Source organism: Capra hircus, chromosome 21, assembly GCF_001704415.2.
Source record: "Capra hircus breed San Clemente chromosome 21, ASM170441v1, whole genome shotgun sequence".
In the NCBI taxonomy this organism is placed as follows: domain Eukaryota; kingdom Metazoa; phylum Chordata; class Mammalia; order Artiodactyla; family Bovidae; genus Capra; species Capra hircus.
The window spans coordinates 24,361,269-24,386,915 of record NC_030828.1 but is presented as its reverse complement, the minus strand read 5'-3'; the positions used below and the strand labels follow the sequence as shown (position 1 = coordinate 24,386,915).

At 49.0% G+C, this 25,647-nt stretch overlaps 1 protein-coding gene across 2 annotated transcripts in view; it reads left to right on the top strand.

The window, feature by feature from the left end:
- Positions 2,152-25,647, top strand: part of TM6SF1 (transmembrane 6 superfamily member 1) — a 30,558-nt gene continuing 7,062 nt past the window's right edge. The window contains exons 1-9 of one of the 2 annotated variants that reach the window (XM_018066207.1): positions 2,152-2,668; positions 8,268-8,371; positions 10,983-11,080; positions 15,856-15,959; positions 18,300-18,382; positions 19,013-19,134; positions 20,983-21,087; positions 22,834-22,926; positions 23,103-23,222. In XM_018066207.1, the coding sequence (XP_017921696.1) occupies positions 2,577-2,668; positions 8,268-8,371; positions 10,983-11,080; positions 15,856-15,959; positions 18,300-18,382; positions 19,013-19,134; positions 20,983-21,087; positions 22,834-22,926; positions 23,103-23,222 (921 nt within the window). In that variant the 5' untranslated portion in view covers positions 2,152-2,576. The remainder of the gene's footprint in view (positions 2,669-8,267; positions 8,372-10,982; positions 11,081-15,855; positions 15,960-18,299; positions 18,383-19,012; positions 19,135-20,982; positions 21,088-22,833; positions 22,927-23,102; positions 23,223-25,647) is intronic. The other variant, XM_018066206.1, reaches the window with a different exon arrangement.

The window sequence follows — 25,647 nt, the reverse complement described above, 5'->3', positions numbered from 1 at the left end:
TGCTACAGCAATGGCATGGATAGGGAGGCGCAAACAGACTCGAGAGATATTTGGAAAGTAACATTAGGAGGACTGCGGTAAGTATGGATATTTGGGATTGGCCAGAGCAGATGTGGATTCCCAGGATTCTGGATGACCAGGTGAATGGTGGCACCACTGGATGAGATAAGGCTGGAGTGGACTTGAGGCAGATGGGGAATTCCAGTTTGGCTATGTTGAGCATGAGGTGCCTGCGGAAGGCCAGAGGGCAATGCTGAGGGGAGACGTCAGTGCTAGGAACGATCATTTGGGGTCTACTAGCACAGACACAGTCATTCAAACCCAGCACGATGGGAAACGAAAGAGAGAAGGTGGCGAATGAAGACAACACACAGGTCCAGTTTTTACTGACCAGGGTTCTTCACTTTGCCTATTCAATAGAAATTGACTAGAGGCCAGACACTCCAGTATTCTTGCCTGGAGAATTCCATGGACAGAGGAGCCTGACATGCTATATAGTCCACGGGGTTGCAAAGAGTCAGACATGACTGAGTGACTAACAACATGCCAACAAGAGGCCAAACATTCATTGGGACCTGTCTGCAGCTAGAAAGAGTGAAAACAAACAACAGGTTCCCCTTCTTGATCCCTGAGGTGGGGGCTGAGCTTTTTTCTTCTATGGGTGAGGGTAGCAGTGTGTCCATGGCTTGGGCCAGAGGGGTGGCTTGAGTGTTTTGCCCACCTCTTGGATGGTATATGTGAAAGGGGCATGCACAGTATCCTATTTTGCTCCTGACACCGTTTTTGTTCCAGGCTCTTCAAAAGTGGCAGTTGGGCTTTTCAGTCTTTGTATTTTTTGGGTCCAGAATTTGCTCCAACTGCTCATGGTCACAGTTATTTTTAGTCCCATACAGTTTCCCTGTATTTTGTTGCTGGAGGAGAGGTGTGTCCAGGTGCAAGCACTGTAGTAGCAGAAGGTCTCAGGTCATAGCCTGTCACCGAGGGAGCACTTTCTAAACTGACTCATACATGAACATGTGTCTAGACTGCGGGGGGAGGACCCAGGGTAGCTAAAGGGGTTCACGGTATAAGAGAGAAGGCAAGACTGATTCCGCAAGGTTTGGGTGGTGATGGAGGGGCTGGGCTGGCCTGGGAGACTGGTTGGGAGGAGAGAAGGGGTCTCGGAGGAGATATTTGGTGTCAGGGAGGAGGAAGGAGGCTAAGCAGCTGGTAAAGGAGTCATTGTGGAAGACAGTGATGTCCAGGTAAGGCCATCGTTTGGGGAAGCTCTGGATATGTTACAGTTTGGGCCAAGGCTTTATCACGATGACCTCAGAGTTTGAGAAGTCCTCCAAGAAGCTGTGGATGGAGGGGATAGGGAGAGCTGGCTTTTGAAAAGTTGAGTGGCCCAGGCTCTAAGTCTCTTTGCCACTCTCTTCTCTCCTCTCTAAAATGAGCCTCTTCCACACGGTGCGGTTGTTATAAGCTCACTAAGTACAGGTGCTTCCCTTGGTTGCCTGAGCTGCTCTCTGCATGAGCCACACTTGCCTTCCATTTCCCAGTAGCAGAGGAATCCAGGCTCTGTCCCAGCGGGTGCTTTCTGAGGCCGCCCGCTGCCCGCTCGCACAGTCAAGCAGCCAGGGCAGGCTAGGCGCAAGGCGCTGGCCACTATGGCGGGCGACTGTGGGGAAGCCAGTTGTGCACGCTGGCTGGTGGTGAGCCGGCTTCCAGGAACGCGGCCTGGAATGGAAATAAATAGGCCTTCTAGTCTCTTCAATCATCGTATTCCTCCGAGTCTCAGTTCCAATTAAAAACTGGGAATTGCAGGTGATAGCAGTGGACTGAGGAGTACTGGGCAAGCACTTCGTGTCCATTAACTCCGTGAATCCCACAGTCACATTGACGCGGGTGACCTCCGTTTGGTAGAGAAGGGGAAAGACAGGTTAAGTTTCTTGATCAAGGTCAACAGCTGGCGAGTGCATAGCCGGGGTTTAAACCCGGATTCAAACTCGGGGTTCAAACGGGACTCGCTGCCGGCTGCCGATGGAGAGGTTCCAAGGTTTCGGTATCATTTATCCCTTCCTATCCCAGCCCGAGGGTTCCCCACGTGGACGATCTCGCGGGCTCTTCCCGCTCCGACACCCCCGGGTGTGGCTCCACCCTATGCTGGCCCACAGCTCGGCCCAGAACCTCTATGGGTCGTCGATGACAAGCTCCCGGCGGCGCCCCGAGCCCGCCTCCCTGGCTGCCACCTTCCCTCAGAGCGCGCGCCTCGGGGGACACCTGTCCCCGGGCAGGGGGCTTTGGCCACTCCTCGGCGCCGCCCCACGCTCGCGGTGGAGCCCCAGCGCTGCTGGGCGGGAGGACGGCAGGGCGCCTCCCGGGACTGCGCCGCGGCCCTGCGCACCCGGCGGCTGCGGGCGGGCGCGCAGAGGGGGCGCTGCTGAGGGCGCGGCACGGGGGGCGCGCGGGCGGGGCGGGCGCGGCGCGGCGCGGGGCGCCTGGAAGGGCACCCGCGAGGGGCGCGGGCGCAGCCGGAAGCTGGGGCGGGGCGCCCGCGCGGGATGCGGTGAAGGGCGAGCGGCGCGGCAGCGGCGATGAGTGCCTCGGCGGCCACGGGGGTCTTCGTGCTGTCCCTCTCGGCCATCCCAGTCACCTACGTCTTCAACCACCTGGCTGCCCAACACGAGTGAGTGGGCGCGCGCAAGCGGCGGGGGTCGGCGCGGCGGGCGCCCCAGCAACTTTTCGGAGGGGGCTGAACCGCCAGGCAGGGCAGAGGCTCGCCGGCCGCCAGGGCTCTCCGCGGCCGACCGGAGGAAGGGAGGCCCCCGGAGTCCCGTGGGCCGGGATCCTCGCTCGGGCTGGCATCTTTGACACTCGGGCTTAGTTCTGGGGCCGAGTGCTGGGTGTCGTTCCAAGTATTGCGGTGCTGGTATCCCAGCCAGGTGTCCAGGGTTACAGGGGTCATTAAGGCAATGCCTCTGGCCCTTGAAGTGCCCAGGGACAGGGGTGGGGCGGTCCACACACCAACAGCTAGGAGCCGGGCCGCGCCTCGTTCCTTTTGCATTTCACAGGAACGTTTCCATGTATGGACACACACATACTTCTCATTTCGTATTAATTTTAGAAACTGTTGTGAATGACTAGCAGAAATAGCGCGGAATGAACAGGCAAAGGCCTGGGTTCTAGGCCTGGCTTTGGCACTAGGCCTGGCCTCAGTTTTCCGGTCTGTCAAATGGCCTGTATTTGCATCCTATTGTCAGGATGCCATAAAGGCGCCCATGGAGTATAGGATGGGGAGCCGGGCAAGCGGCAGGGCAGTTCCATGCTAGAGAAATGGGTGGGGCTGAAGGAGGCCGCAGATGGACTTGGTTCAAAACCCTGGCTCTCCTGTGAGGGCTTTCTGGCCAAGTAGGCGGCAGCGGCCGGCCTGCTCCAGCGGCGGGAAAGGCGCCAGGCCTCTGAGCCTGCCGATGTTCCTGCTGTCAGCCGAGAGGAGGAAGTAACCTGCGCTGTTTCCCACAGCAGTTGGTGCTAAGGAAATTGCATCAGTGTGTATGTTGCACCCCCTCTCCAGACCTTCAAGCTGTGAAGTGTCTGCCCACGGGGCGGTGACTTCCTCCTCACTCGTTCCGGGGGCTGAGGGCCTTATCCAGACTCCACCCATCTACGGGGGTGCTCTCTGGGCATGGGGAATGACTGCCTTTGGTCTGACCCAGTCTTGGGGCACAACTCCTGAAAGAAGCATCTCTGGGCAGGGAATGTCACAGATCTGTGAATACAGTGCATGGGGGACTCTGCCCTCCCGAAATGGCATTATGGGCAGCTCAACAAAAATTTACTGAGGACACACTGTATGCTTGGCACAGTTTCAGGTGCTGGGGAAATAGCTATCAAGAAACCACAAGAGATCTGGGAAGTTGTTGTTGAGACAAGAATCAACACATAAAATGGGGCGATTTGAGAGAGTGATTGGGGGGACTGGGGATCAGGGAAGTCTTTTTGGAGGAGGTGACATGAGCTGCAGGAGATGGCTCCAGGAAGATCTAGGGACAGAGCCTTCCAGGTAGGGGACCAGGGAACAGTGCAGGGAGAGGGACGTGACCTGGGGAGGGGATCTTTGGGAGGGAGGGTCACGCAGCTTATGGAAGGATCATGTGGCATGGAGAGGATCTGAGGGTGACTCTGAGATTTTGATCTCGGCTCCTGGGAAGGGGGTGGTTGCGTTTACTGAGCACATACTGAACTAGGTGCTGCTGTGTGTTGAGCACATTGCTGGGCCCTGTGGGGGTTCTGAAAAACTGGTTCCAGCCATTCTTCCTGTCCTCCTGCAGATTAAAATCCCAGTAGCCTTTGACTCCTCCCTCTTCTTCCTCCACTCCTTCCGTCCCACCCTCCCACTCTCCTTCCCCATCAGTCCTGAGGCTGGGCTAGCATCTGTTTCCTCCTTCCTGTTCCCCCTACCCCACCAGAGGTACTAGCCCTCTCTCTCGCAAAGCCTCCCGGGGAGTTTCCCTTTGCGCTGCCCTGTGCATGTCTGCCTCAGCCCTCCGGCCCAGCCCAGTCAGCTCTTCTGGTGCTTTAGCCGCACTGGACTGTTCTGTGCCCCTGGGCCAAGTCCGTTCAGTCATGTCTGACTCTTTGAGACCCCATGGACTGTAGCCAGCCAGGGTCCTCTGTCCATGGGATATTCTAGGCAAGAATACTGCAGTGGGTTGCTGTGCCCTCCTCCAGGTGATCTTCCTGACCCAGAGATCGAACTGAGTCTCATTGCATTGGCAGGCAGGTTCTTTACCACTAGCACCACCTGGTTCTGTGCCCCGGACACTCCTTAATCCCCTACCTCCTTGCTGCTGCTCACACTGTTCACTGGGACTGGGACACCTTCCTTCCTGTCACTGATGGTTGAAGCCACACCTGGACTTTATAACCTGGAGTAAAATGCCACCTCTGCCTCTTCCAGACTCCCCCCCAAGCAGGGGAGTCTCTATTCCCTCTGTCTGTCCCTCCTCTGAGCTCCTGTTGGGTTGGTTGTGCTTTTTCCACAAGAGTTACTTCTTTGTGGTCAGAATTTACCTTCTCAGGCCATGGCTCCCCTTAGCATTGTCCTGTCCAGTGCGGGGCAGAGAGGGGTGGGGGTGGGGGACTTCTGCCTACCAGGCATCCCATTCAGTTTGCATTAGTTGAATTAGCTGAAGATTCTTTCCCACCAGACCTTTTACAAAAGCCTGAAGAATAGAAAAAGCCACTTAAGTCGAGGCATCAGGAAAAGAGTTGAGTTCTCTCTCAGTATCTCATAGACACACACATACATACACAACTCATACTCACCCACACATGATCCCTTTCAGTAGCCATCTATTCATGTAAGGGCATCAGAAACTCTCCCCCTGCTCCCCAGCCTCATCCTCAAACACACACATTACAAGACTAACAGCTTTTCCACCCTCATGTTAGTGGCAGCCCTTACCCCTCCCCCTACCTCCGGGTCCCTGCTGGACCCATTTCTCCCTGTTCTGAGCAGGTCCTGCACTTGGCTGTCACTGGGAGATGCAGATGCTCTGTTGCACCAGTTACTCTTCATCCTTTGCTCCTCCCCTAGAGGTAGAGAGTGGGAGCAGGCACCATGAAGCAGTTTATACTGTTCTCTAGTCTAGAAGAGCACCAGCTGTGTGATGGTGCTGGCTGTGAGCTGGGTCCTTGATGGGAACAGGGATGGGAGTTGTCTCCTGGGCCTTGCCGGAGTCAGGCTGTGATGAAAACTTCTGTCAGCCTACACGTGCGTGTGTGCGTTTGTGCTAAGTTGCTTCAGTAGTGTCCGACTCTTTGTGACCCCATGAACTGTAGCCTGCCGGGGCCTCTGTCCATGGAATTCTTCAGGCAAGAATACTGGAATGGGTAGCCATTCCCTTTTCCAGGGGATCTTCCTGATCCTTCAGCCTACACAGCACCTTAACCTCTTCTCTGTTCACAGGATGCTTCTGCCCAGCAGTGTGCTCCTGACTTACATTAGTTTCCTCTTTCATCATCTCCTCCTTTGGCTCATCCTACAGGAGGAGCCTGGAGCATCCACTGATGTGTGGCGCTAGAAACCTCCTATTTCAGTCTCTGAAATAGGAGGTCACTGACATGGTTGTCTTCATTTTTATCATAGAACTGTGTCCTCCATTCACCCTGGATCCTTCTATTCATCTACCCACAATCCATGCATTCACTATCCACTATCCATTATCTAATCATCCATCTGTCGTCCACTCATCTGTCATTCTTCACCCATCCATTCAGTCACTGTCCACCACCAATCATCTGTCATGCATGCATCTATCCATCCAAACATCCATTCATGCCTCTACCCATGCATCCATCATTCACCATCCATCCATCCATAATCCATTCATTCATCATCCACTATCCATTAGCTAACCATCCATCTGTCATCCATCCATTCATCCACCACCAATCGTCTGTCATCCATCCATCTATCCATCCAAACATCCATTCTTCCACCATTCATCATCCATCCATTCATCTGTCCATTCACCCACTATCCATCATGTCATCCATCCATCTGTCCATCCATCTATCCATCCAAACATCCATTCATCCATCATCCATGCATTTCTCCTTCCTTTCTTTCTCTCCCTTTCCTTCCCTCCCTCACTCATCCATCAGTTCCTGAAACTCTTAAAAGAGGTCCCCAGGCAGACTTTCTGTGCATACTCACCCAGGCATCTTGAAAAAATTAACCTATTCCCATACCCCACACCTGAAGTATTCTAAGTCTGTAGGTCTGCAGTGGCATTTGAAAGCCTGGGTGCTGCTGATTCCCAGAAACCACTCCTCGACTCTTAAGTGGGGCCTGGGGCCAGGTGCACAGGATACAGTTTTCCTGGACCTGGGGCCACTCTCCTTGGGGTTCGTCTACCTGCACACAGATGGATCACTCCCTCTCTGACATTAGGAGCAGATTTCTGACTTTCCAGGAGTCCTGGGGACATACAGCAAAGGTTATCCAGACATCCTCTGTCATGGTGTGTAAGGGTCTTGGCTAAGGGGTGGTTCTAGAGCAGCTCTCGAGGATTACTGAGGAGGCCCTAGTGTAAGCAGGCCCTGGGAATGGGCTGGGCGGTGCTTCGTCTAGAACTGGATGCCCTGTCGGTGTGGAGGTATGAGAGAGAGAATACCTCCTAGGACTGGAGGTGACCTCTGGGTGAGGGAGCTTAGCCCACTGAGATAGGTCTTCCTGTGTAGACAGGGGTCTCTCTATTTCATCCACAGTGACTGGCCTATGGGGGTGTGTAATGCATTTTTCCTTAATATGTTTTCTTTTAAAGGTTTTTTGATGTGGACCATTTTTAAAGACTTTATTGAATTTGTTACAGTATTGCTTCTGTTTTATGTTTTGATTGTTTGGCCTCTAGGCATGTGGGAATCTTAGCTCCCCAATCAGGGATTGAACCCACACCGTTTGCATTGGAAAGCAAAGTCCCAACCACTGAACCACCAGGGAAGTCCTTCAATATGTCTTAATTAACTAAAAAACAGATGATGCAATGACATGACTTTCCTAAGGCCCACAGGCAGGGGCAGAGTAGGTACCAGCCTCCCAGTCCCTCGACCTCTCACTGCAGCAAGCCTTGTACCCTTGTTCTGTCCTGCTGAGGAGCGGCTTTATTTGTTCCCTGTCCCCTTGGGCCATGCCTTTTCCCAGGAGGAAGTCCAGGGCTATGCCCAGCCTAGCTCACCTTGGCTTCCTGGGTGTGGGGGCGCTGGCTTCATTCAGGCCTTGGGCCCAGCCACAGCTCTTCTCTCCTTGGGTTGGCCTGGTCCTCTGGTCCCTTTGATTATACACACAGCCTGGGGCCCTTCTTCCTTAGAAGGTGATGTAGTTGTTTGACTCCTGCATGCTCCCTGGAGCTCAGTGTGAGGGTTTCCAGCCAGCCCTGTGGAAGGAGGCAGATTCAGTGGTTAGGCCTGTCGGACATCAGGCACAGGGCTTGGAGGAGCAGGTGGACAATGGCAGACGGACAGTAGTAGAGGGCACGTCATTCGCCCAGGTGGGTGGGATGAACAGAGAGTGAGGACCTGGTGGCTCTGGTCCTGGTCCCTGAAAGTCACGGGGTGGCCCAGAGGGGCCCAAGCTCTGTGGACAAACTTCATGAACGCCACAGTGCCTGGGCTGCAGGCAGAGGCTGCGCTGGGAGAGAATGCATTCAATAGCCAGGAAATTCCACGCACCCGTGTGTTTATATTGATAAGTGACCACCTCCCTGTTCTGGTCATTGCAGTTCCTGGACGATTGTAGGGGCTGCTGCGGTCGTCCTGCTCCTGGTGGCCCTGCTGGCTCGTGTCCTGGTCAAAAGAAAACCCCCTCGGGACCCACTGTTCTATGGTATGTCTCCATGGGAGGGGGCCCTTTGTGTCCACCTCAGAGCACAACATGTGAGACTCTGTCTGTTTTAAGGTGATGCGAAGTGCAAGAGTATTTCCATAAGACGCAGCCCTGCTTCCCTCTAAGGGAAGGACTCTCGCTAGCAGTGGACCCCACCCTGTCCCAGCTGGGACCCAGGCAGGACACCCCTCTGTTCCTCATCTCTGCCCTGAGCCATGCTCTGACCTCTGACCGCGGCTATTGTACCAGCTCCTTCCTGGCTTTCGGCCTTCAGCCAGCTATGTGCAGCCCCTTCCATTTGGCTTTGAGCTTAGCGGTTTCCGGTGCCTCAGTATGCTCATTTGTACAATGTGGAAAATAATAGTACTTGCCGTGGAGGGTTGGTACAAACATTAAATATGATACTGTTTGTAAAGTACTTGAACCACTGCCTGGCAAATGCACATGTATCTTAAATAAATGAAAACACCACTGACTGAGCACCTGTGGTGTGCCTAGTATGAGTCTGAGCACATTAGCATTATCATTTTAGTTAATCCTCACAACAAACAGGGCTTTCCTAGTGGCTCATATGGTAAAGAATCTGCCTGCAATGCAGGAGACCTGGGTTTGATCCCTGAATCAGGAAGATCCCCTGGAGAAAGGAATGGCTACCTACTTGAGTATGCTGGCCTGGAGAATTCCATGGACAGAGGAGCCTGGCAGATACAGTCCATGAGATCACAGTCAGACACTGAGCAACTAACAGTTTTACTTTCTTTCTTTCACAAAAGTATCCTCCCTGCACACACGAAGAATCTGGCTCAGAGGTGCTGAGAAATAGGGTCAAGGTTACAGCCAGTGAGACAGCATTGATGCCCCAGATTTCTCCCAGTTTGCATATAAAAAACTCTGAAGCTTAGAGAAATGAAACTTACCTAAGCCCTGACAGCCAGTCAGCCGATGAGCTGGGCCTGTCTGAATCCATGTCCTCTTTCTGCCTCCAGTCCCCCTGCCGCTGGTCTGGTCTCTGCCCACGTTTGCAGACTGGCCTCCTGCTGCTGGCTTCCTTCCCCTACCTCCGTGCTCCGTGGAGCCCTTGCTCAGCTGCACTCGTGTTTCTCCAGGCTCCTCAGGGCTGAGTACCCTCCTCTCCCTCAGCCCTCTGTCCTCATGTCAGTCAGTGCAGCCCTGACTGGAGGGCAGGGACTGTCCTTGTCATCGGTGACCCAGAGCCTGACCTTGCTGTTGGCATCAGCGATTGTCGGTAGAAAAGCTGAATGATCAGTTGCTGAAGGCTTCCTCTTCCGGGAGACACGCAATGGCTGATCACCTAATGGCTCATCACTGTCATTGAGATCTGGACCAAAGGGCTGCACAGAGGCATGGGGAGGCAGGGCACGTGTGGGCCTCCCGCTCTTCCTGGGGAAAGTGTAAACACTGCACTCCTGGTTGCAGACGTGGGGCAAGGCCGGCTTCGCTGCTCTGTGAGTTAACCTTGCCTGCCTTCCTGGGTATTTTCTTGTTTCACAGCTGTTTTTATATTCACCATTAAATTTTTTTAAAAATTTCTTTCTTTTGGGGTGTGCCATGCAGTGTGTGGGATCTTAGTTCCCCGACCAGAGATGGAACCGATGGCCCCTGCATTGGGAGCACAGAATCTTAACCACTGGACCACCAGGGAAGTCCCACCACCAGATTTTTTTACCATCCATGCCCATTACACAGTTTGATGCTGATTTATTATGATTTGAACAGAAAGCTTTATTGACAAACCGCCACATACTAAATTTGATCACTCACTATTTAAAAAGTATTATTCCTTAGCTGGTAGTTTTCAGCTGGTAGTTGTTGCTGGTAGTTTTCAGCCCACTGAGGAGCTTCTCACAGCCCTAGTGAGATTCTCTAAGATGCTGTGGCTTTCCCTCTTTAATATTCAATGGTTCCACCTCATATCCAGTTTTCTAAAAATCACTAGCCTTCCTTCCTAAAACAACCGTTACTTTCACATCAACCACTTTTTGTCCGTAGGATCTCCAGTGTGGGGTAAGGCAAGCATGTTGGATACACTCTGAGTCGGGCCACCTGGTAATGTGAATGATCTCTTTGGGTCAATGGTCACCTCTGTGCTCCCTGGGCCACAGGGGAATGGTTTTGTTCCTGCCGCCCAGCTGGAATGCAGATGTGGCCTTGGCAGCAAGGTGTAGGAAGTGGAGGAGGGGAGTTGGGCAGCCTGGTAGAATCCCCTGGGACCTTGTCATGCACTCCTCCCAATGGGTGTCCTCTTGCAGGTTCATGACACTGGCGGGTGGCTCCAGCTGTGTGCATGGGAGGTATATTCTGTGAGTCTGTGTTGATGGCATCTATAGAGTCTTCTGGAAAACATGACAAGAAATCATTACTGAGGACTTCCCCAGTGGTCCAGTGGCTAACACTCCAAGCTCCCACTTCAGGGGTCCTGGAGTTCAATCCCTGGCTGGGGAACTAGAATCCCACATGCCTCAGCTAAGACCTAGCACAGCCGAATAAATAAAATTAAAAGTAAAAAAGAAATCATTACTGGTGGACGCCAAGCTCTTAGGCTTTGCCCCCTGAGCTGCGGCTTTCTGAACTGTTGCTTTCTCTGCTCTAGTGTATGCGGTGTTCGGATTTACCAGCGTCGTAAACCTCATCATAGGACTGGAACAAGATGGGATCATCGACGGGTTCATGACGCACTACCTGAGAGAGGTACGGGGGCGCTCAGCCACCACGTGCACCATGCACCATGCGCCACCATGCGAACTGAAGGGTCGGTGACTCCAGCAGTATTGCTCTAGCTGGAAATCCTTTCATGTCATGTAAGAAGGCACGGCATGTGGTATTTCACTGACTGCCGTGGACACAGGACACTCCACAAGTGAAGCCCTTACTTATGTGGAAAGTAAAGCAGAAACTTAGGATTAGACTGCGGGAGGCAGCTCTCCTCAGTGTTGGGTCTTAACAACTCTGTCTTCACACCTGACTCACCACCTTCCTCCTCTACTTGTGTTTACAATAGGTGGGGTACTTTAAGGCTTCTCAGGTGGCGCTAGTGGTAAAGAACCCAGCTGCCAATGCAGAAGATGTAAAATACGAGGGCTCACTGCCTGAGTGGGGAAGATCCCCTGGCAGAGTAAATGGCGACCCACTCCAGTATTCTTATCTGGAGAATCCCATGGACAGAGGAGCCTGGTGGGCTACAGTCCACAAGGTTGCAAAGAGTTGGACACGACTAAAGTGACTTAGTAGCAGCAGCAGCAGAGGTCTTTAAATGAATTCAGTATCTGTGTATCTTGTTATCAATGCATTACTCCTTAAGAAAGCCCAAGTCAGTCAGTCCTAAATGTACTGCCAAGCACGGAGTCAGTTAATAAAGCCATTTGATTGTGATGATGAATACATGCTCTGCCCCTCATCACAGCATTATCAATCTACCTGGCACTTGGCAGAGCTGGTCCTCTTTCCTTATTTGATGGTGTGATGAATCTAGCGCCAGAGAGGTTAAATAACATGCTCCAGGTCACATAGGAAATAAGGAGCAGTGTAGTCATCATTCATGTTTCAGGTAATGGGGAGCTTTGAGTGCAAGCCAAGGGAGTTTGGGTTTTGTCCCTTGTGTGAGGGAAGATGTTAAGTAAGGGGACAGTGCAGTCAGCTCAGAGAAGGATGGGCTTGAAGGGAAGGGTCAGTGCTGTGAGCTAGGACACCAGCCAGGAGGTGTCCTGCAGGGCCAGTGAGGGCATGGAGGTGACCCAGATGGAGGCCAAGCATGAACGGTGGAGAGGAGGGATGACCTTCAGAGAATTTGAGCGGCTGGAATGAGTAGGTCTCAGGGATGAGCTGGGGGCAATGGGGAAAATAAGGGCTAAGATGCCATCCTGACTCTGGGAGCACTTAAGGGGGCCCTCCGTGACGCTTCCCTAGCTTAAAAAAATTTTTTTTAAATTTAATTTTGGTTGTGCTGGGTCTTCTTTGCTGCACAGGCTTTTCTCTAGTTGCAGAGAGCCGGGGCTACTCTCTAGTTGTGGCCCGCCTGGGTGTCTCATTGCAGGGTCTTCTCTTGTTGTGGAGCACAGGCTCTAGGGCTTCACTTGTTGCAGCTCCCGGGCTTGAGAGCAGGCTCAGTAGTCGTGGTGCACGGGCATGTGGGATCTTCCCAGACCAAGGATGGAACCCGTGTCTCCTGCATTGGCAGGTGGCGTATTTTTCTTTTACTACTGAGCCACCAGGGAAGCCCTGCCCTAGTCTTTTAAAAAAACGGCAATGGCAGTGGATGACGCACATTTTCCAGATAGACTTGAGGGTGGAGAGACTCCAAGGAGAAGAGACAGTGTGGGCAGAGGCTTCGAGATGAGAAACAGCATGGGGCTCCCCACTGCCAGGCAGGGATGATGCTGAGTTCATCTGGGGATGTGAGGAGTTTCAGATGGGTAAGGGACATCCTGGCAGGTGGCCCAGCAGGCACGGCTTTGCAGGTGTTGAGCTCGGGGAAGACATAAAGGGACCATCTCAGGAGAGTTGGCACCTGAAGGTCTGAGAAGAGAGGAGAAGGTAGAGAGGAGGGCCGAGGGTGGAACTTTGGAGACCTTGGCCAGAAGATCAGGAGCCTCTGAAGTGGCCTGGGAGGGGCAGGCACAAACACAGAAGGAGGGCTTCCCAGGTAGTCCAGTGGTCGAGAATCTGACTACCAATGCAGGGGATGTAGGTTTGATCCCTGCTCTGGGAAGATTCCACATGTCGTGGGGCAACTAAGCCCATGCGCCACTACTGAGCCCGTGCTCTAGAAGCTGCGGGGTATGACTACTGCGTCCTTGTGCTCAAACTACTGAGCCTGCACGTTCTAGAACCCGTGCTCCACAGCAAGAGAAGGCACCACAAAGAGAAGCCTGTGTACTGCAACTAGAGAGTAGCCCCCATTCTCTGCAACTAGAGAAACCCCATCTGCAGCAACAAAGACCCAGTGAGCAAACAACAACAACAGAAAAGAATACCTATATTTTAAAAAGAGGCAGAAATACCCAGGGAGTGCAGGGCCACAGAGCCCACAGTGAGGAGGGTTTAGGAAGGAGGTAGCTGCCAAGAGGGCCTGGAGTTTGAGCTAGTGAGGGTGGTAAAAGGGGGATGTGGAGGGGGGCTGAGGTGCAACTGTGGGAGGGGTGCAGGGCCAGGCTGGGGGACCTGGCTGCCAGAGAAGAGGAGGTAGGGCTTGGTCTTGCAGTTGCCACCAGCTTTGCGAGGTTTCTGAGCCGAAGAATGACATGTCCAGAGCTAGGGCAGGGGTGTGTTGAATCGGAAGGAGAGGAGAGAGGTGGGCCGACCACGTAGGAGAAGTCCAGTGAGGGGTGCCAAAGGCTAGAATGAGGCTGTGACAAGGAGTATTGCCTGGGGTTGACATCATAGAGACAGATCAATGGGACCTGCCAGCAGACTGCGTGAGAGGAGGAGGAGTGAACAACGACCCTGTGGTTCTGACCCAGGCGAGCTGAGTGGCGTCTCCATGAACATAGGCCAAGTGGGGCTCAGTTGAGGGGACAAGGTGATGAATTAAAGGAGGTGAGGTGGGCTTGAAGGGTCTCTGGACCCATCCAGTGGAAGATGCTCAGCAAGCCACTGGGTGAGGCCAGCATGGCTCAGAGAACCAGATGTGTAGGCACGCATGGTGAAAACCATGAACTTGGATGGACTTCCCTAGCGGTCATGTGGCTAAGACTCCATGCTTTCACTGCCAGGGGCCCAGGTTCCATCCCTGGTAGGGGAACTAAGATCCCACTTCCCATGTGGGATGGCCAAAAAAACCCCTCCAAAACAACATGACCTTGGATGGTATTGTTCGATCAAAGCACATCAGAGAGAAAAGATGTGGGCTGGGCGTGAGTATTAAAGTCTGACTTGTATGTTGTTTCCTCCCTCCCCCCGCCCCACCCCCTGCCCCGTGATGATCACATGATTTGTGTGAGGCAAGATGACAGGCAGTCATTGCCCCAGGGAAGCTCAGAAAATTCCCTGCTTGGTTGGCTGATGGATGGGCTGGTTGATCTGCACTCTTCCTTATTGTGGCAAGGTCTTAAGGCATCTTAGGAAGACATCTGAAACAAGGCAGGAGAGCACAGGTGTGCGAGAAGGGAAGACAGGGGGTGGGGAGGAGCCAGAATGACACTGCACCCAGGCAGGTTCGGCAGTGGCTTTCGAGTAGTGGCCTGCAAACACAAAGCACCTGGGACAAGGAAGTGTATTAATGGCTCATCATATAATCTGTGTTTATAAAACTTAAAATTTCTTGGAAGTATATTTCTTCCTCTTTTTGTTGTTTAGTTGCCCAGTCAAATCCAACTCTTTTGTGACTCCCATGGACTATAGCCCACCAGGTTCCTCTGTCCGTGAAATTCTCTAGGCAAGACTACTAAAGTGGATTTCCATTCCCTTCTCAGGGAATCTTCCTGACCCAGGGATCTAACCTGTATCTCCTGCATTGACAGGTGGATTCTTTACCAATGAGGCACCCGGGAAGCCCACAGCTCTTCTTGGTAGTACAGTTTCTGCTAGGAATTAGCCATGTGACCTTAGGCAGGTCAGGTAACCTCTTGGAACCTCTGTTTGCTCATCTGTAAAATGGGGTCACTTGTATCTATCCCATGGTGCTGCTCGGAAGGTTGAATGAGGGGCAGGGTGTGAAGCCCGTCCATGACTTCATAGGGGATGGCGGGGGAAAGCCCTGCCTTCCTTACACGCAGCCCAACACGCTGCTGGGTCAGCATGAATTTTGAAGGTCAGCCAAGTGACTCTGGCCAGGCAGGGTCTCCCCTGGCCACCCTGCCTGGCCAGAGATAAACACCCTTAGTCACAGACTGGACTTGGCCTCAGTGAGTTTGCCACAAGGGCAGGATTGCTTGTGGTGCCATTTGTTTTGCATCACTGTACACACTGACAGAATCCATCTGTCAGTGCAGATGTGGGTTTGATCGCTGGGTCAGGAACATCTCCTAGAGAGGGGGATGGCTACCCACTCCAATATCCTTGCCTGGAGAACCCCATGGACAGAGGAGCCTGGTAGGCTACAGTCCATGGGGTCACAAAGAGTCAGACTCGACTTAGTGACTGAACAACAACCCACCTGTGTAGACCTAGCATAAGACAGGCACAGACTCATTCCACCTGCTGCGGCAGACCCTAGTTTGAGCAGCTCCAGGGTACTTGTATTATTTTCATTGCTGTTGTTCAGTCACTAAGTCCTGTCTGACTCTTTGTCTGGACTACAGCCTGCCAGGCTTCCTTGTCCTGTATATTTGTATACATATATATGTATATAAAACATGTATATTTTCATGTTGCTACCAACTTTGTAATTGTCTCGGATTCCGAATAGTTTCAGTTCAGCAGACGAACATGTTAGTTCTGCTGTTTTATTTTACATGCAATACTGGTCTGGTATTTTGCTTTGAAATGTTTGAGTTTTACCTACAGTGGACCTCTTATGCTTTCCTCAGGGTGAACCGTATCTCAACACGGCCTATGGACATATGATCTGCTACTGGGACGGCTCTGCTCATTATTTGATGTATCTGGTGATGGTGGCAGCCATAGCTTGGGAGTAAGTTGGCTAACCTGGTGGGTGTGCCTGGGTCACCTTAGCAACTGATAGGCAAGTGTGTAAGGAACAGGGATGTACAGAGGCAGATACATAGAGAGGCAGATACATAGAGAGGGGCACACGGACATGAGTACAGGGCTCTGTGGAACCAAGTGAGACATGGCTGTTTTTCTTTGCATCACTTACTCCCTTTTGAACATATGCCTTTGGACTGCCCCTCTGGCTTCCCTGGTTGCTCAAATGGTAAAGGATTTACCTGCAATGAAGGAGACCCAGGTTCAATCCCTGGGTCAGGAAGATCCCCTGGAGGAGGGAATGGCTTCCCACTCCAGTATTCTTGCCTGGGAAATTCCATGGACAGAGAAGCCTGGTAGGCTACAGTCCGTGGGGTTGCAAGGAGTCAGATATGACTGAGTGACTAACACACTTTTTTTGCCACGATGGACAGTTCTGGCAGACCCCTTAATGTTTTCATTTCCAGGAGTAAAAGCCCATTGTAATTCAAAACTTCAGACTCCTTTCAGTTCAGAGCTCTCTCTCTCCTTCCAGCTCAGGTTTAGCCCTGAGACTGAGAGGTCTGCACTGAGGCTGGGGTACATGCTCAGTCCTTTTATTACTTCTCAGCTCACTCCTCTGGGAGCATGTGTGTGTACGTGGAATTAAGGAAGAGGAGCACAGTCTTACATGACCAGTGCTCTTTTCTGGGTATTGGGAGCCAGGTGGTATGCTGGCTCTGCCTTGTGGGGCACATGTGTGGGGTCTTTGGAGACCCCAGCCATAGAAACCAGGCTTCCCAGGTGGCACTAGTGGTAAAGAACCCACCTGCCAATGCAGGAGACATAAGAGACATGGGTTCGATCCCTGGGTTGGGAAGATCCCCTAGGGGAGGGCATGGCAACCCACTCTAGGATTCTGGCCTGGGAAATCTCATGGACAGAGAAGCCTGGCGGGGTACAGTCGATAGGGCTGCAAAGAGTCGGACACGACTGAAGTGACTTAAAGACACACGCACCATAGATGCCTCTGCACTACCCTGATCCCTGACATGAGCAATGCTCTTTTGGACTGAAATTGTGCGACTCTTCTGCCCATGGGGTACACCCACAGCTTCTTTCTGCTGGAACCCCTATAACCCAGAAGGTATACCCTTGAGGTGGAGTCCTTTAAAGATGTCTCAAGTCCACCTACCTTCCCAGGCCTGCCTTTGGCTCCAGGTTAAAGTCTCACATTCTTGCTTCTCACAGGGTTGAAATTCAGCTTGACCAACTGTCCTGTGCCTCTCTCCAGCCCCCAGTTGTCCACTCCCAAGATAGTCCCAGCTAATTTCTGGACTTCTCTAGGCTCTTGCCCATCTCTTCATGACTGTTCCCAAGCTCCAGGGAACACAGCAGGTGTTGCTGAGAATGCTCAGGCTCTGCCTCCTGCCAGGAGTGGGCCAGCATTTCTGTGGTCCTGTTGGGGAAGAAGATTCTGATTTGCCCCCTGCTGACAGTCCCAGTCATTGTGAATGGGCCTCCTGGGATCTGATACATTGGGCTTGGCGGGTAGGGCAGGGCAGAAAGCACACAGTATTCTTCACTTCTCTATCCCAATAGAGAATCCCTTTTTAAATTTCTCTGAGTCCCTTATGGAGGTGGGCTGTCACTTGTTATTTGGTCCCTAAGTCGTGTCTGACTCTGTGACGCCACAGACTGCAGCACACCAGGCTTCCTTGGCCTTCACCATCTCCCGGAGTTTGCTTAGACTCATGTCTATTGAGTCTGTGATGCGATCTAACCATCTTGGGTTGTCACTTATTGGTTGCAGAAACTTTTTGCCAACATCACCTGTTAAGATTAGAGGTATGTGTCTAGCAGCTCCTTCTGAACATGGATTATGTGTCACTTATTGTATTTATCTTTGGGACTTTGACTGAAATTCTGTAATACCTGGGAAAGTCCATTTATTAGCATCCTACTACTCATACTTAAAATGATTTTTAAAATGGATCAAATTTTCTTCTTTGAACCTTCTTTTCCCTTTCATGCTATGAGTTTCACAAATAATAGTGAAATGCAGGCCTCCTTCGAAAGTGATGACCATAGTGTGGTTGAACAGAAGACTGGTGTAGTAATCATAATTTCCTATGCAAAAGGACATAAAGAGGATTCTAGAGCTCATCACATAGGGAAATGCAATTTGTTCAATCACCAGGGTTCCTTGTACTGGGTTTATTAATCTTGATTCAGTACATTTTCGATTCACGTACTTTACTAGTTACAACAGAGATCAATTGTGGAGCATCTTATACTAACAGTATTCTAAAACAAGTGTGCTAAGTCAGGATTTTTTTCATTACAGGGAAAGTTATAGAACCATTGGCCTATATTGGGTCGGATCTATTATTATGAGCATTGTTGTTTTTGTGCCAGGAAACATTGTCGGTAAGAAACTTTATCTTAAAATTCACTTTTCTTTTCTGAAACAATGGGAATAATTTTTAAATAGGGAAGCTATTTTGGTTGTGATAGAACCAAGAAATTCCAAGTTTACCAAAGAGCTGTTTTGCAGTTACTTCTTTTCCCTTCCAACTTTCCTTTTAAGAAATGCTGTTGAGCAATTTTCAAAAGTGTACACTGAACAACTAGACTAATATCAGTGATTCATGACTTCTAGAAAGATCTAGTGGGGTAAATACTGGGTTTGTCACTACATTCACTATGAAAATATTTCTTACATCTCTTTGTATTATATTTAACTCGACACACAGTGGGCACATGATAAATATACTTGAAAATTAAGATTCTTGAAAGCTGATATATAAGTTATTTATGTGTGCCAGAAATCAGGATATTATATTAAGTCTACTTTTAAAGTACTGTAAATAAGGCATACCTGTTAACAAATACCTAATAGTTTTAAATTAACCTATGCTTCTGGTCTCCTTTAAAATACTGTCTGGTCCATATTAGGATTTTAGATGACTTGAGATGGGGAGGGATCCTACATGTTACATGTATGTGGATATACTTTTGGTAAACTTTTGACTTTTTCTTTTTCTTTCTTTTAAATAGGGAAGTATGGAACACGTATTTGCCCTGCCTTTTTCTTAAGCATACCATATACTTGTCTTCCTGTCTGGGCTGGTTTCAGAATCTATAACCAGCCATCAGAAAATTATAATTATCCCTCAAAGGTGATTTTATTAATTTAAATGTAAACCTGTTCTCAAACTCAGAGGTCACTTGTATCCACCAGCTATTGGACTAGACCAGGCCTCCAGGGACTGTAGCCTTCGGGGCAGTCCGTCAGCATGACTATGTTGATTCTGCAGCAGTGGTTCACACCTTATTATGGCGGCTAGAATGGTCTGCTTCTGTGTGATTAGATCTGCTTTGATTGGCTGGGCCATGCTTTTTGGAACTTCCGGTGCCACAGGTTACACTGGCTCTTCCCATTAGATTTCGCATTATTGCCCAGCATGTGAAGTTTATCTGGGGGCTGCTAATGGCCTGGAGTTTGAGCACCTGGGCACCTCTTTCAGCGCTATCTATGCACTGCTGCCCCAGAGGGAGGCTGGAGAGAGACTGCTGTTCCAGGTAGCACACAGTCAGAGGGTCTGATTACCAGGAGATCCAGGCACATGGAGACTGGCTGCAGGACATCTTCTGAGATACCTCCCTTCCAGTCACAGCTAAGGTGGTCAAGGTGAAACAATATTGGCCCAGCAGGTACTCTGTTAAGGTCTTCAGTCTAAGCTAGTGACACCTTTCTAAGTTCCTCTTCCTTTCATAGGTATTAGATCCTTAAGCAAAATTGATACATGAAAATATGAGTTACTAGAGATAATCAGAACATGATTCTTCATTTTATAAAAAGACTTACAATAGAATTCATTAAAATACATTTTAATTTACAAACACTTCATTTGTGAATGTTTGGACACATGCTATGTAAACTCAGCTTGGGACATTGATAAGTGGTGCCCCCTTATACCCTTTTGAGGAATAAGGTGGTTGTTAAAAAAACAAGCAGACAGTAACCATATCCTTAAAGGCTTCCCCAGTGGTTCAGTGGCAAAGAATCTGCCTACAATGCAGGAGATGTAGGTTTGATTCTTGGGTCAGGAAAATTCCCTGGAGGAGGAAATGGCAACCCACTCCTGTATTCTTGCCTGGAGAATCCCGTGGACAGAGGAGCCTGGTGGGCTACAGTCCACGCGGTCACAAAGAGTCAGATACAACTTAGTGACTAAACAACAGCAAACCATAGCCTTCCTCCTTGCTTCACTGACACTGATGGCTCCAGGCTAGCATATCTGTACTGTTCATGTTGTAAGACACACAGACTATTAATTTTTTTTTTAAATGTTAAAACACAGTGATGGCCAGGGAGAAATAGGCAGTTATACATTGCTGATACGAATACAAATTCTGAGTCACTCTGCAAAGCCACTTGGCAATGTTATCAACGTTAACAAGTTTAACTTTTTAACCTTAGTAATTCTACTTTGAGGGCTGTATCCTAAGAAAATCATCAGCCATTCTGTCAGAGATTTATGTACAAAGTTGCTTGTCATTGCATTAAGTATAAACAGTGAAAATGCCTAAATATCCAACAATGGAACTTTTAACAATATGGTTAAGTACTTATAGGTAGTGAAAGGCAAAAAAACAAAATTATATATACTTACACATGTAGTATTATATATAACTATGTATTTGTGACTGGAAAATACAACAAGTGTTAATAGTAGTATGATGGGTTACTGGTTTATTTTAAAGATGAGTGTATTTTACACTTAAGATCATAAAAATGCTATTAAAAAAATATGGCCTCATAGAAGCAGAAGGGCCCTTCAAGATCACTAGGCCCAATCTCCTCATTTCACTGATGAGCAACTGAGACTTGGGGAGAGGAATTATTTTCCTAAATTACCTTGTTAGTGGTTTTGAATCTTGGAAATTCTCTTGTCACGGTATCTTTGTTTCAGTAGATCTCAGATTATTCTTTGGCACCTCATCAGTTACCAACTCTATTTTAGGTCATTCAAGAGGTCCAAGCAAAAGACCTGCTGAGAAGACCTTTTGATTTAATGTTGGTTTTATGTCTCCTTCTGGCAACTGGATTTTGCGTGTTTAGAGGCTTGGTAAGCATAAGGGGCCACAATAACATAAAAAAAAACTTTAAAATCAGATTTTCCATGGCACTAACAAAACATACTTCCTATTAGAGCCTGGTGGAGAAGAAAATGACAACCTAGTCCAGTATTCTTGCCTGGGAAATCCCATGGACAGAGGAGCCTGGAGGGCTACAGTCCATGGGGTTGCAAAAATGTCAGACGTGACTGAGCAACTAAACAACAAATTAGAGCCTAGAGGCCTGGACCTGCTTCCTGCTACCCTCCTACCCTCACCCCAAACCTCTCCTCCCAAAGTGTGGTCCCTTCTGGGCTGTTTCATGCCATCTTCTTGAGGTCCTCAGATCAAGCTCTCCACCAATTAATCTTTAAGGCTCCTGAAAAATTAGCCATTCCTCTCATTCTTTTCATTTGTTTGATGTTTCTGTTTGAAATCTCTTTGTTAAGGGTGGTGACTTAAGACTCTAATCAAGCTGGCATAGAGCATCCATGTGTTCTCAGGAGCAGGGAGATGGGATTGAGGACAGGCTATCAGAGGAAGCTGTCAGACTCCTGGCTGTTTCCTGGCTGTGTGGTCTCGGAAACATCACTTAACCTCTCTGATCCTCAGTTTCTTCCTCTATAAAATAAGAGTACCTACCTTAGAGTATTGTTTGAAGATTAAATGATGACACATCAGACACTTGCAGAGGGCCTTATACCTAAAAAGTACTCAGTAAGTGACTGCTCTATTTAAGGGTCCTTCAGAGTATCCCAGTTTCATGGTTTATCCTCAGTAGCAATAAATTTGAGCAGCCAGAATTATATGGTTAATTATATTCAGCTGCAATGACAATTACTGTTCTAAGCCTGCTGGCATTGCATAGCAGTTGGGGGCAGAATGCTAAATGTAAACTGATGCACCTGATTCATTATTTTGGGGTTCTTGGGCTGTAAGGGGCCTGTACGACTGGTAGGTCAGGGAGAGTAGTCCTCAGCGCTGTCTCCCTCTGTGGATCGTCAAAAACTTCCTGGAACAGAGTCAGCTGGTAGGAGTGGCCTAGGGAAAGGATGTAAAGGAGAAAGCAGGGCAGAGGCTTTGCTCAGACCAGAGCACTGATAACCATATCTGGTTGGTTGCTGTAATTCCTCAAGTCAAAGAAAAACAGCAACAATAAAAATGAGCTGCAACTGTTTTCTTGCACAGCCATCTGCATGCCCCTGTGCACATGAGAAAAACATGGGTAAAGCGTATACCCTTGGAAGGTGGGGCTTTAAGGTTGGGATCCATTTTAACCAATTCCGCCACTGACGTGTTCATGTATTACTTAAGTGGGACAACATTTATGGTTAAGGACACCAGGAGTGGTGCCTCAGGGAAGTGGGTTAGAGGGGACTCAGCATAGTTAAGATGAATCTGGTATAGAAATGTACTATTCTTCCTGCAGGGACTAGTTGGCTAGTTATTCCCGGGAAAAGGGAAGCTGATCATTTAAAACAAGCTGTGTTTTAGTTAGCCAAACCTAGATGTTTAAACTCAACATGAGAAAGATACCCAGGTACAGAGAATTAGTTTCCATTTCCTTCTCCACTGTTATCCTCTACTTGATCTCTTTAATCTGTATTTATGTTCTCTCCCTTTTACTGATGAGCTTCTGAAGTAGCTTTTGTTACACAGAAAGCAGCTTGTGACTAAACTTGGCACATTTAGCCTTATCAGCAAACCTAAGGACCAGATGTGACTGTCTCTTATAATGAACTCATTTTTGTTCTTAGATTGCCTTGGATTGCCCAGCTGAGCTCTGCCGATTATATACGCAATTTCAGGAGCCGTACCTAAAGGATCCTGCTGCTTATCCTAAAATCCAGGTCAGGTGGTTGTGAAGCCTAAGGTTTTTCTAATTTTCTTTAATAACAGGAAAATGTGATACCATGTAGGAAAGAGGAGTTAACATTTTCTCAGCTGAAAGTGTTTTGTGTGTGTGTGTTCATTAGGCTAGGTTAACTGCCATTTACTGATGGCATTATTTCTCTGTTCTGTGCAGATGCTGGCCTATCTGTTCTATTCCGTCCCTTACTTTGTGATTGCACTTTATGGCTTGGTGGTTCCTGGATGCTTCTGGATGCCCGATATAACCCTGATACATGCTGGAGGTCTAGCTCAGGTACTGAGAATATGCTGTTTACTGGAGAGCTGGCTGTCATTGTTGGGCATCTAAAAAAAATACCTCTGTCCTGTGTGTTAGAGAAGGAAATAGTTATTAGATATGTCGTCCTCTTTGCTTGACAGTTCTTTAGAATATGTTTCTGCATTATTTAAATCTCAAAATTAACTATCTGGTAGGTGCGCCATCCAGTCATACAGATGAGGAAACTGAGCGAGCAGGATTAAATGATTTGTTCAAGGTCACGTACCCGGCGAGCGGCACTGCCATTTTCTACTGCTGTTTCACAGTCTCTGAGCACCACAGTTACTAAAAGAGAATTGAGAGCTGTTATCTTTAAGATGTCTGTCTGAATTTAACGTTTCGGAAGTCCACTATCTTATCCTACACAGGACCAGGGAAACTGGTTTTTAACAAAGTTCAGCTCCTGGAAAACAGGGCCTGTCATTCCATTCCTCCCTTCTGCTACTCAGCCAGGCCTCTGGCTTAGAGTAGGTGTTCAGTGAACACTCACTTCATGGAACTGGAAGTGAAATTATTGATGGAAGCATCATATAAAGCATAGTTTTTATAAGATAACCTATCAAACCAACTGATGTTAGAAACAAGGAAGAAAATTACTTTTTTTCCTATAATAATTTAAAAAACGGGCTTCCCAGGTGGCGCTAGTGGTAAGGAACCTGCTTGCCAGTGCAGGAGGTAGAGGAGATGCTGGTTTAATCTCTGGATTGGGAATATCCCCTGGAGGAGGGCATGGTAAACCACTCCAGTATTCTTTGCCTGGAAAATCCCATGGACAGAGGAGCCAGGAGGGCTACAGTCCATTGGGTTGCAGAGTTGGACATTACTGAAGGAACTTGGCATGAATACATAAATAAAAAAACCCCAGATGAACTCATCTTTTAGAATCATTATCTTTGTCTTGCTCTTGTCAAGCAGGCCTAATAATGAGGTTTATCTGGAAGCTCTCAGCATATATGGTTAATGATATCCATGGTATAAATAATCCTGCTGGCAAAAAGATACACTGGAATTTACAGAGTTTAAGAATGGTAATGGCATTTATAGGTTAATACAGTGGGCTCAATCTTTCCAATCTGATGTGCTTCTTAATTACGGAATTAGAGCTTAAATAGGTTGATGCAGTATCCAGTCATGGTTCCTGTCCTTTGCTTGGAGGACACAAGGAAAGAGAACTAGTATTTGCCCTCCTTGCAGACCTCTGAATTACTCTATTTCTCAGGCCTTGGTTTTTGGGTCTTTATTTCCATATCTTTTAATACCCACTATAAGATGATGGCTTTCAAATTTCTATCTTTAGCTCAGACTGTTTTGATTCCTGTATTTAATTCTCGAGTCTCTGACATCTCAGATTTATGTCTAAGATAGGACTCCTGGTCCTGCCCACTTTTCTTCCACTTCCCCCATCTCTGTAAATAGTCCTATGTGGTGTCTAGCAGCTCAGGTTAAACACTTGGAGTAATTCTTCACACTTACCACTCCCTCATCCTCTATCTGTAGCCCATTACTAGGTCTGGTTAGTTCCCACTCCAGAGTAATTCTCAAACCCACCACTTTTTTTCTTTTGGCCATGCAGCATGTGGGGTCTTAGTTCCCCAATCAGGGATCAAACCTGTGCCCCCTGCATTGGAAGCACAGAGTCTCAACCATTTGACTACTACGGAAGTCTGCAAATCTGCCACTTTTTTTTTTTTTTTTTTTAAACAGCTCCGTTGTAGTCTGGGCTCTCATTACCTTGCTTCATGCAAGGCAAGCCACGCTGTGTTCTACTCACCTACTTGTGCAAAGGCAGGTCGTATGCTCTGCTGGAGGAGCAACTACTCAAGTTTTATTTATGCTTGTGCAAAGATCATGTGGGATGTTTTCAAAAGTCAGGCCTGGCATGGACCCAACTGCAAAGGAAGCTGATACATGTGGTCTCCCCGTGTGCTTCAGAGGAAGGAACTGTGTGCTGAACAGAGTATCGTCTCGGCAATTTTTTTTTTTTTAAGCCTCACTTAAAGATAAGCAAGTGGAACTCAGGCTAGTTGTTACTTGCCTAAGGTCACAACATTACGAAGTGGCAGAAGAGGAATTCAGAATCCCATGTGGCCCCAGAGCCCATATTCTTCCCCACTGTCCTGTCCCTCTCCTCTTGCAAACAGTGAATTAAGCCCCAGCATCCTACAGCATAGAGTAGGGCTTTGTACATGGCATGGATGAGGCAGAGGACCTGCTGGGGGTAGAAGGCAGTGACACCTGAGCTCTGGGCTTTGTGGGCTGAATAGATTTGAAAAGACTGAGGAAGCTTTTAAATGCTGGAGTGTGCAGTAGTTAGAGGGTACTGAGGGCCTCCCCCAGCTCTTACTGGTCCCTTGATTAGATTGTTCAGGGTGTAGCATCTACTCACTGCCCGTGTGCTTTG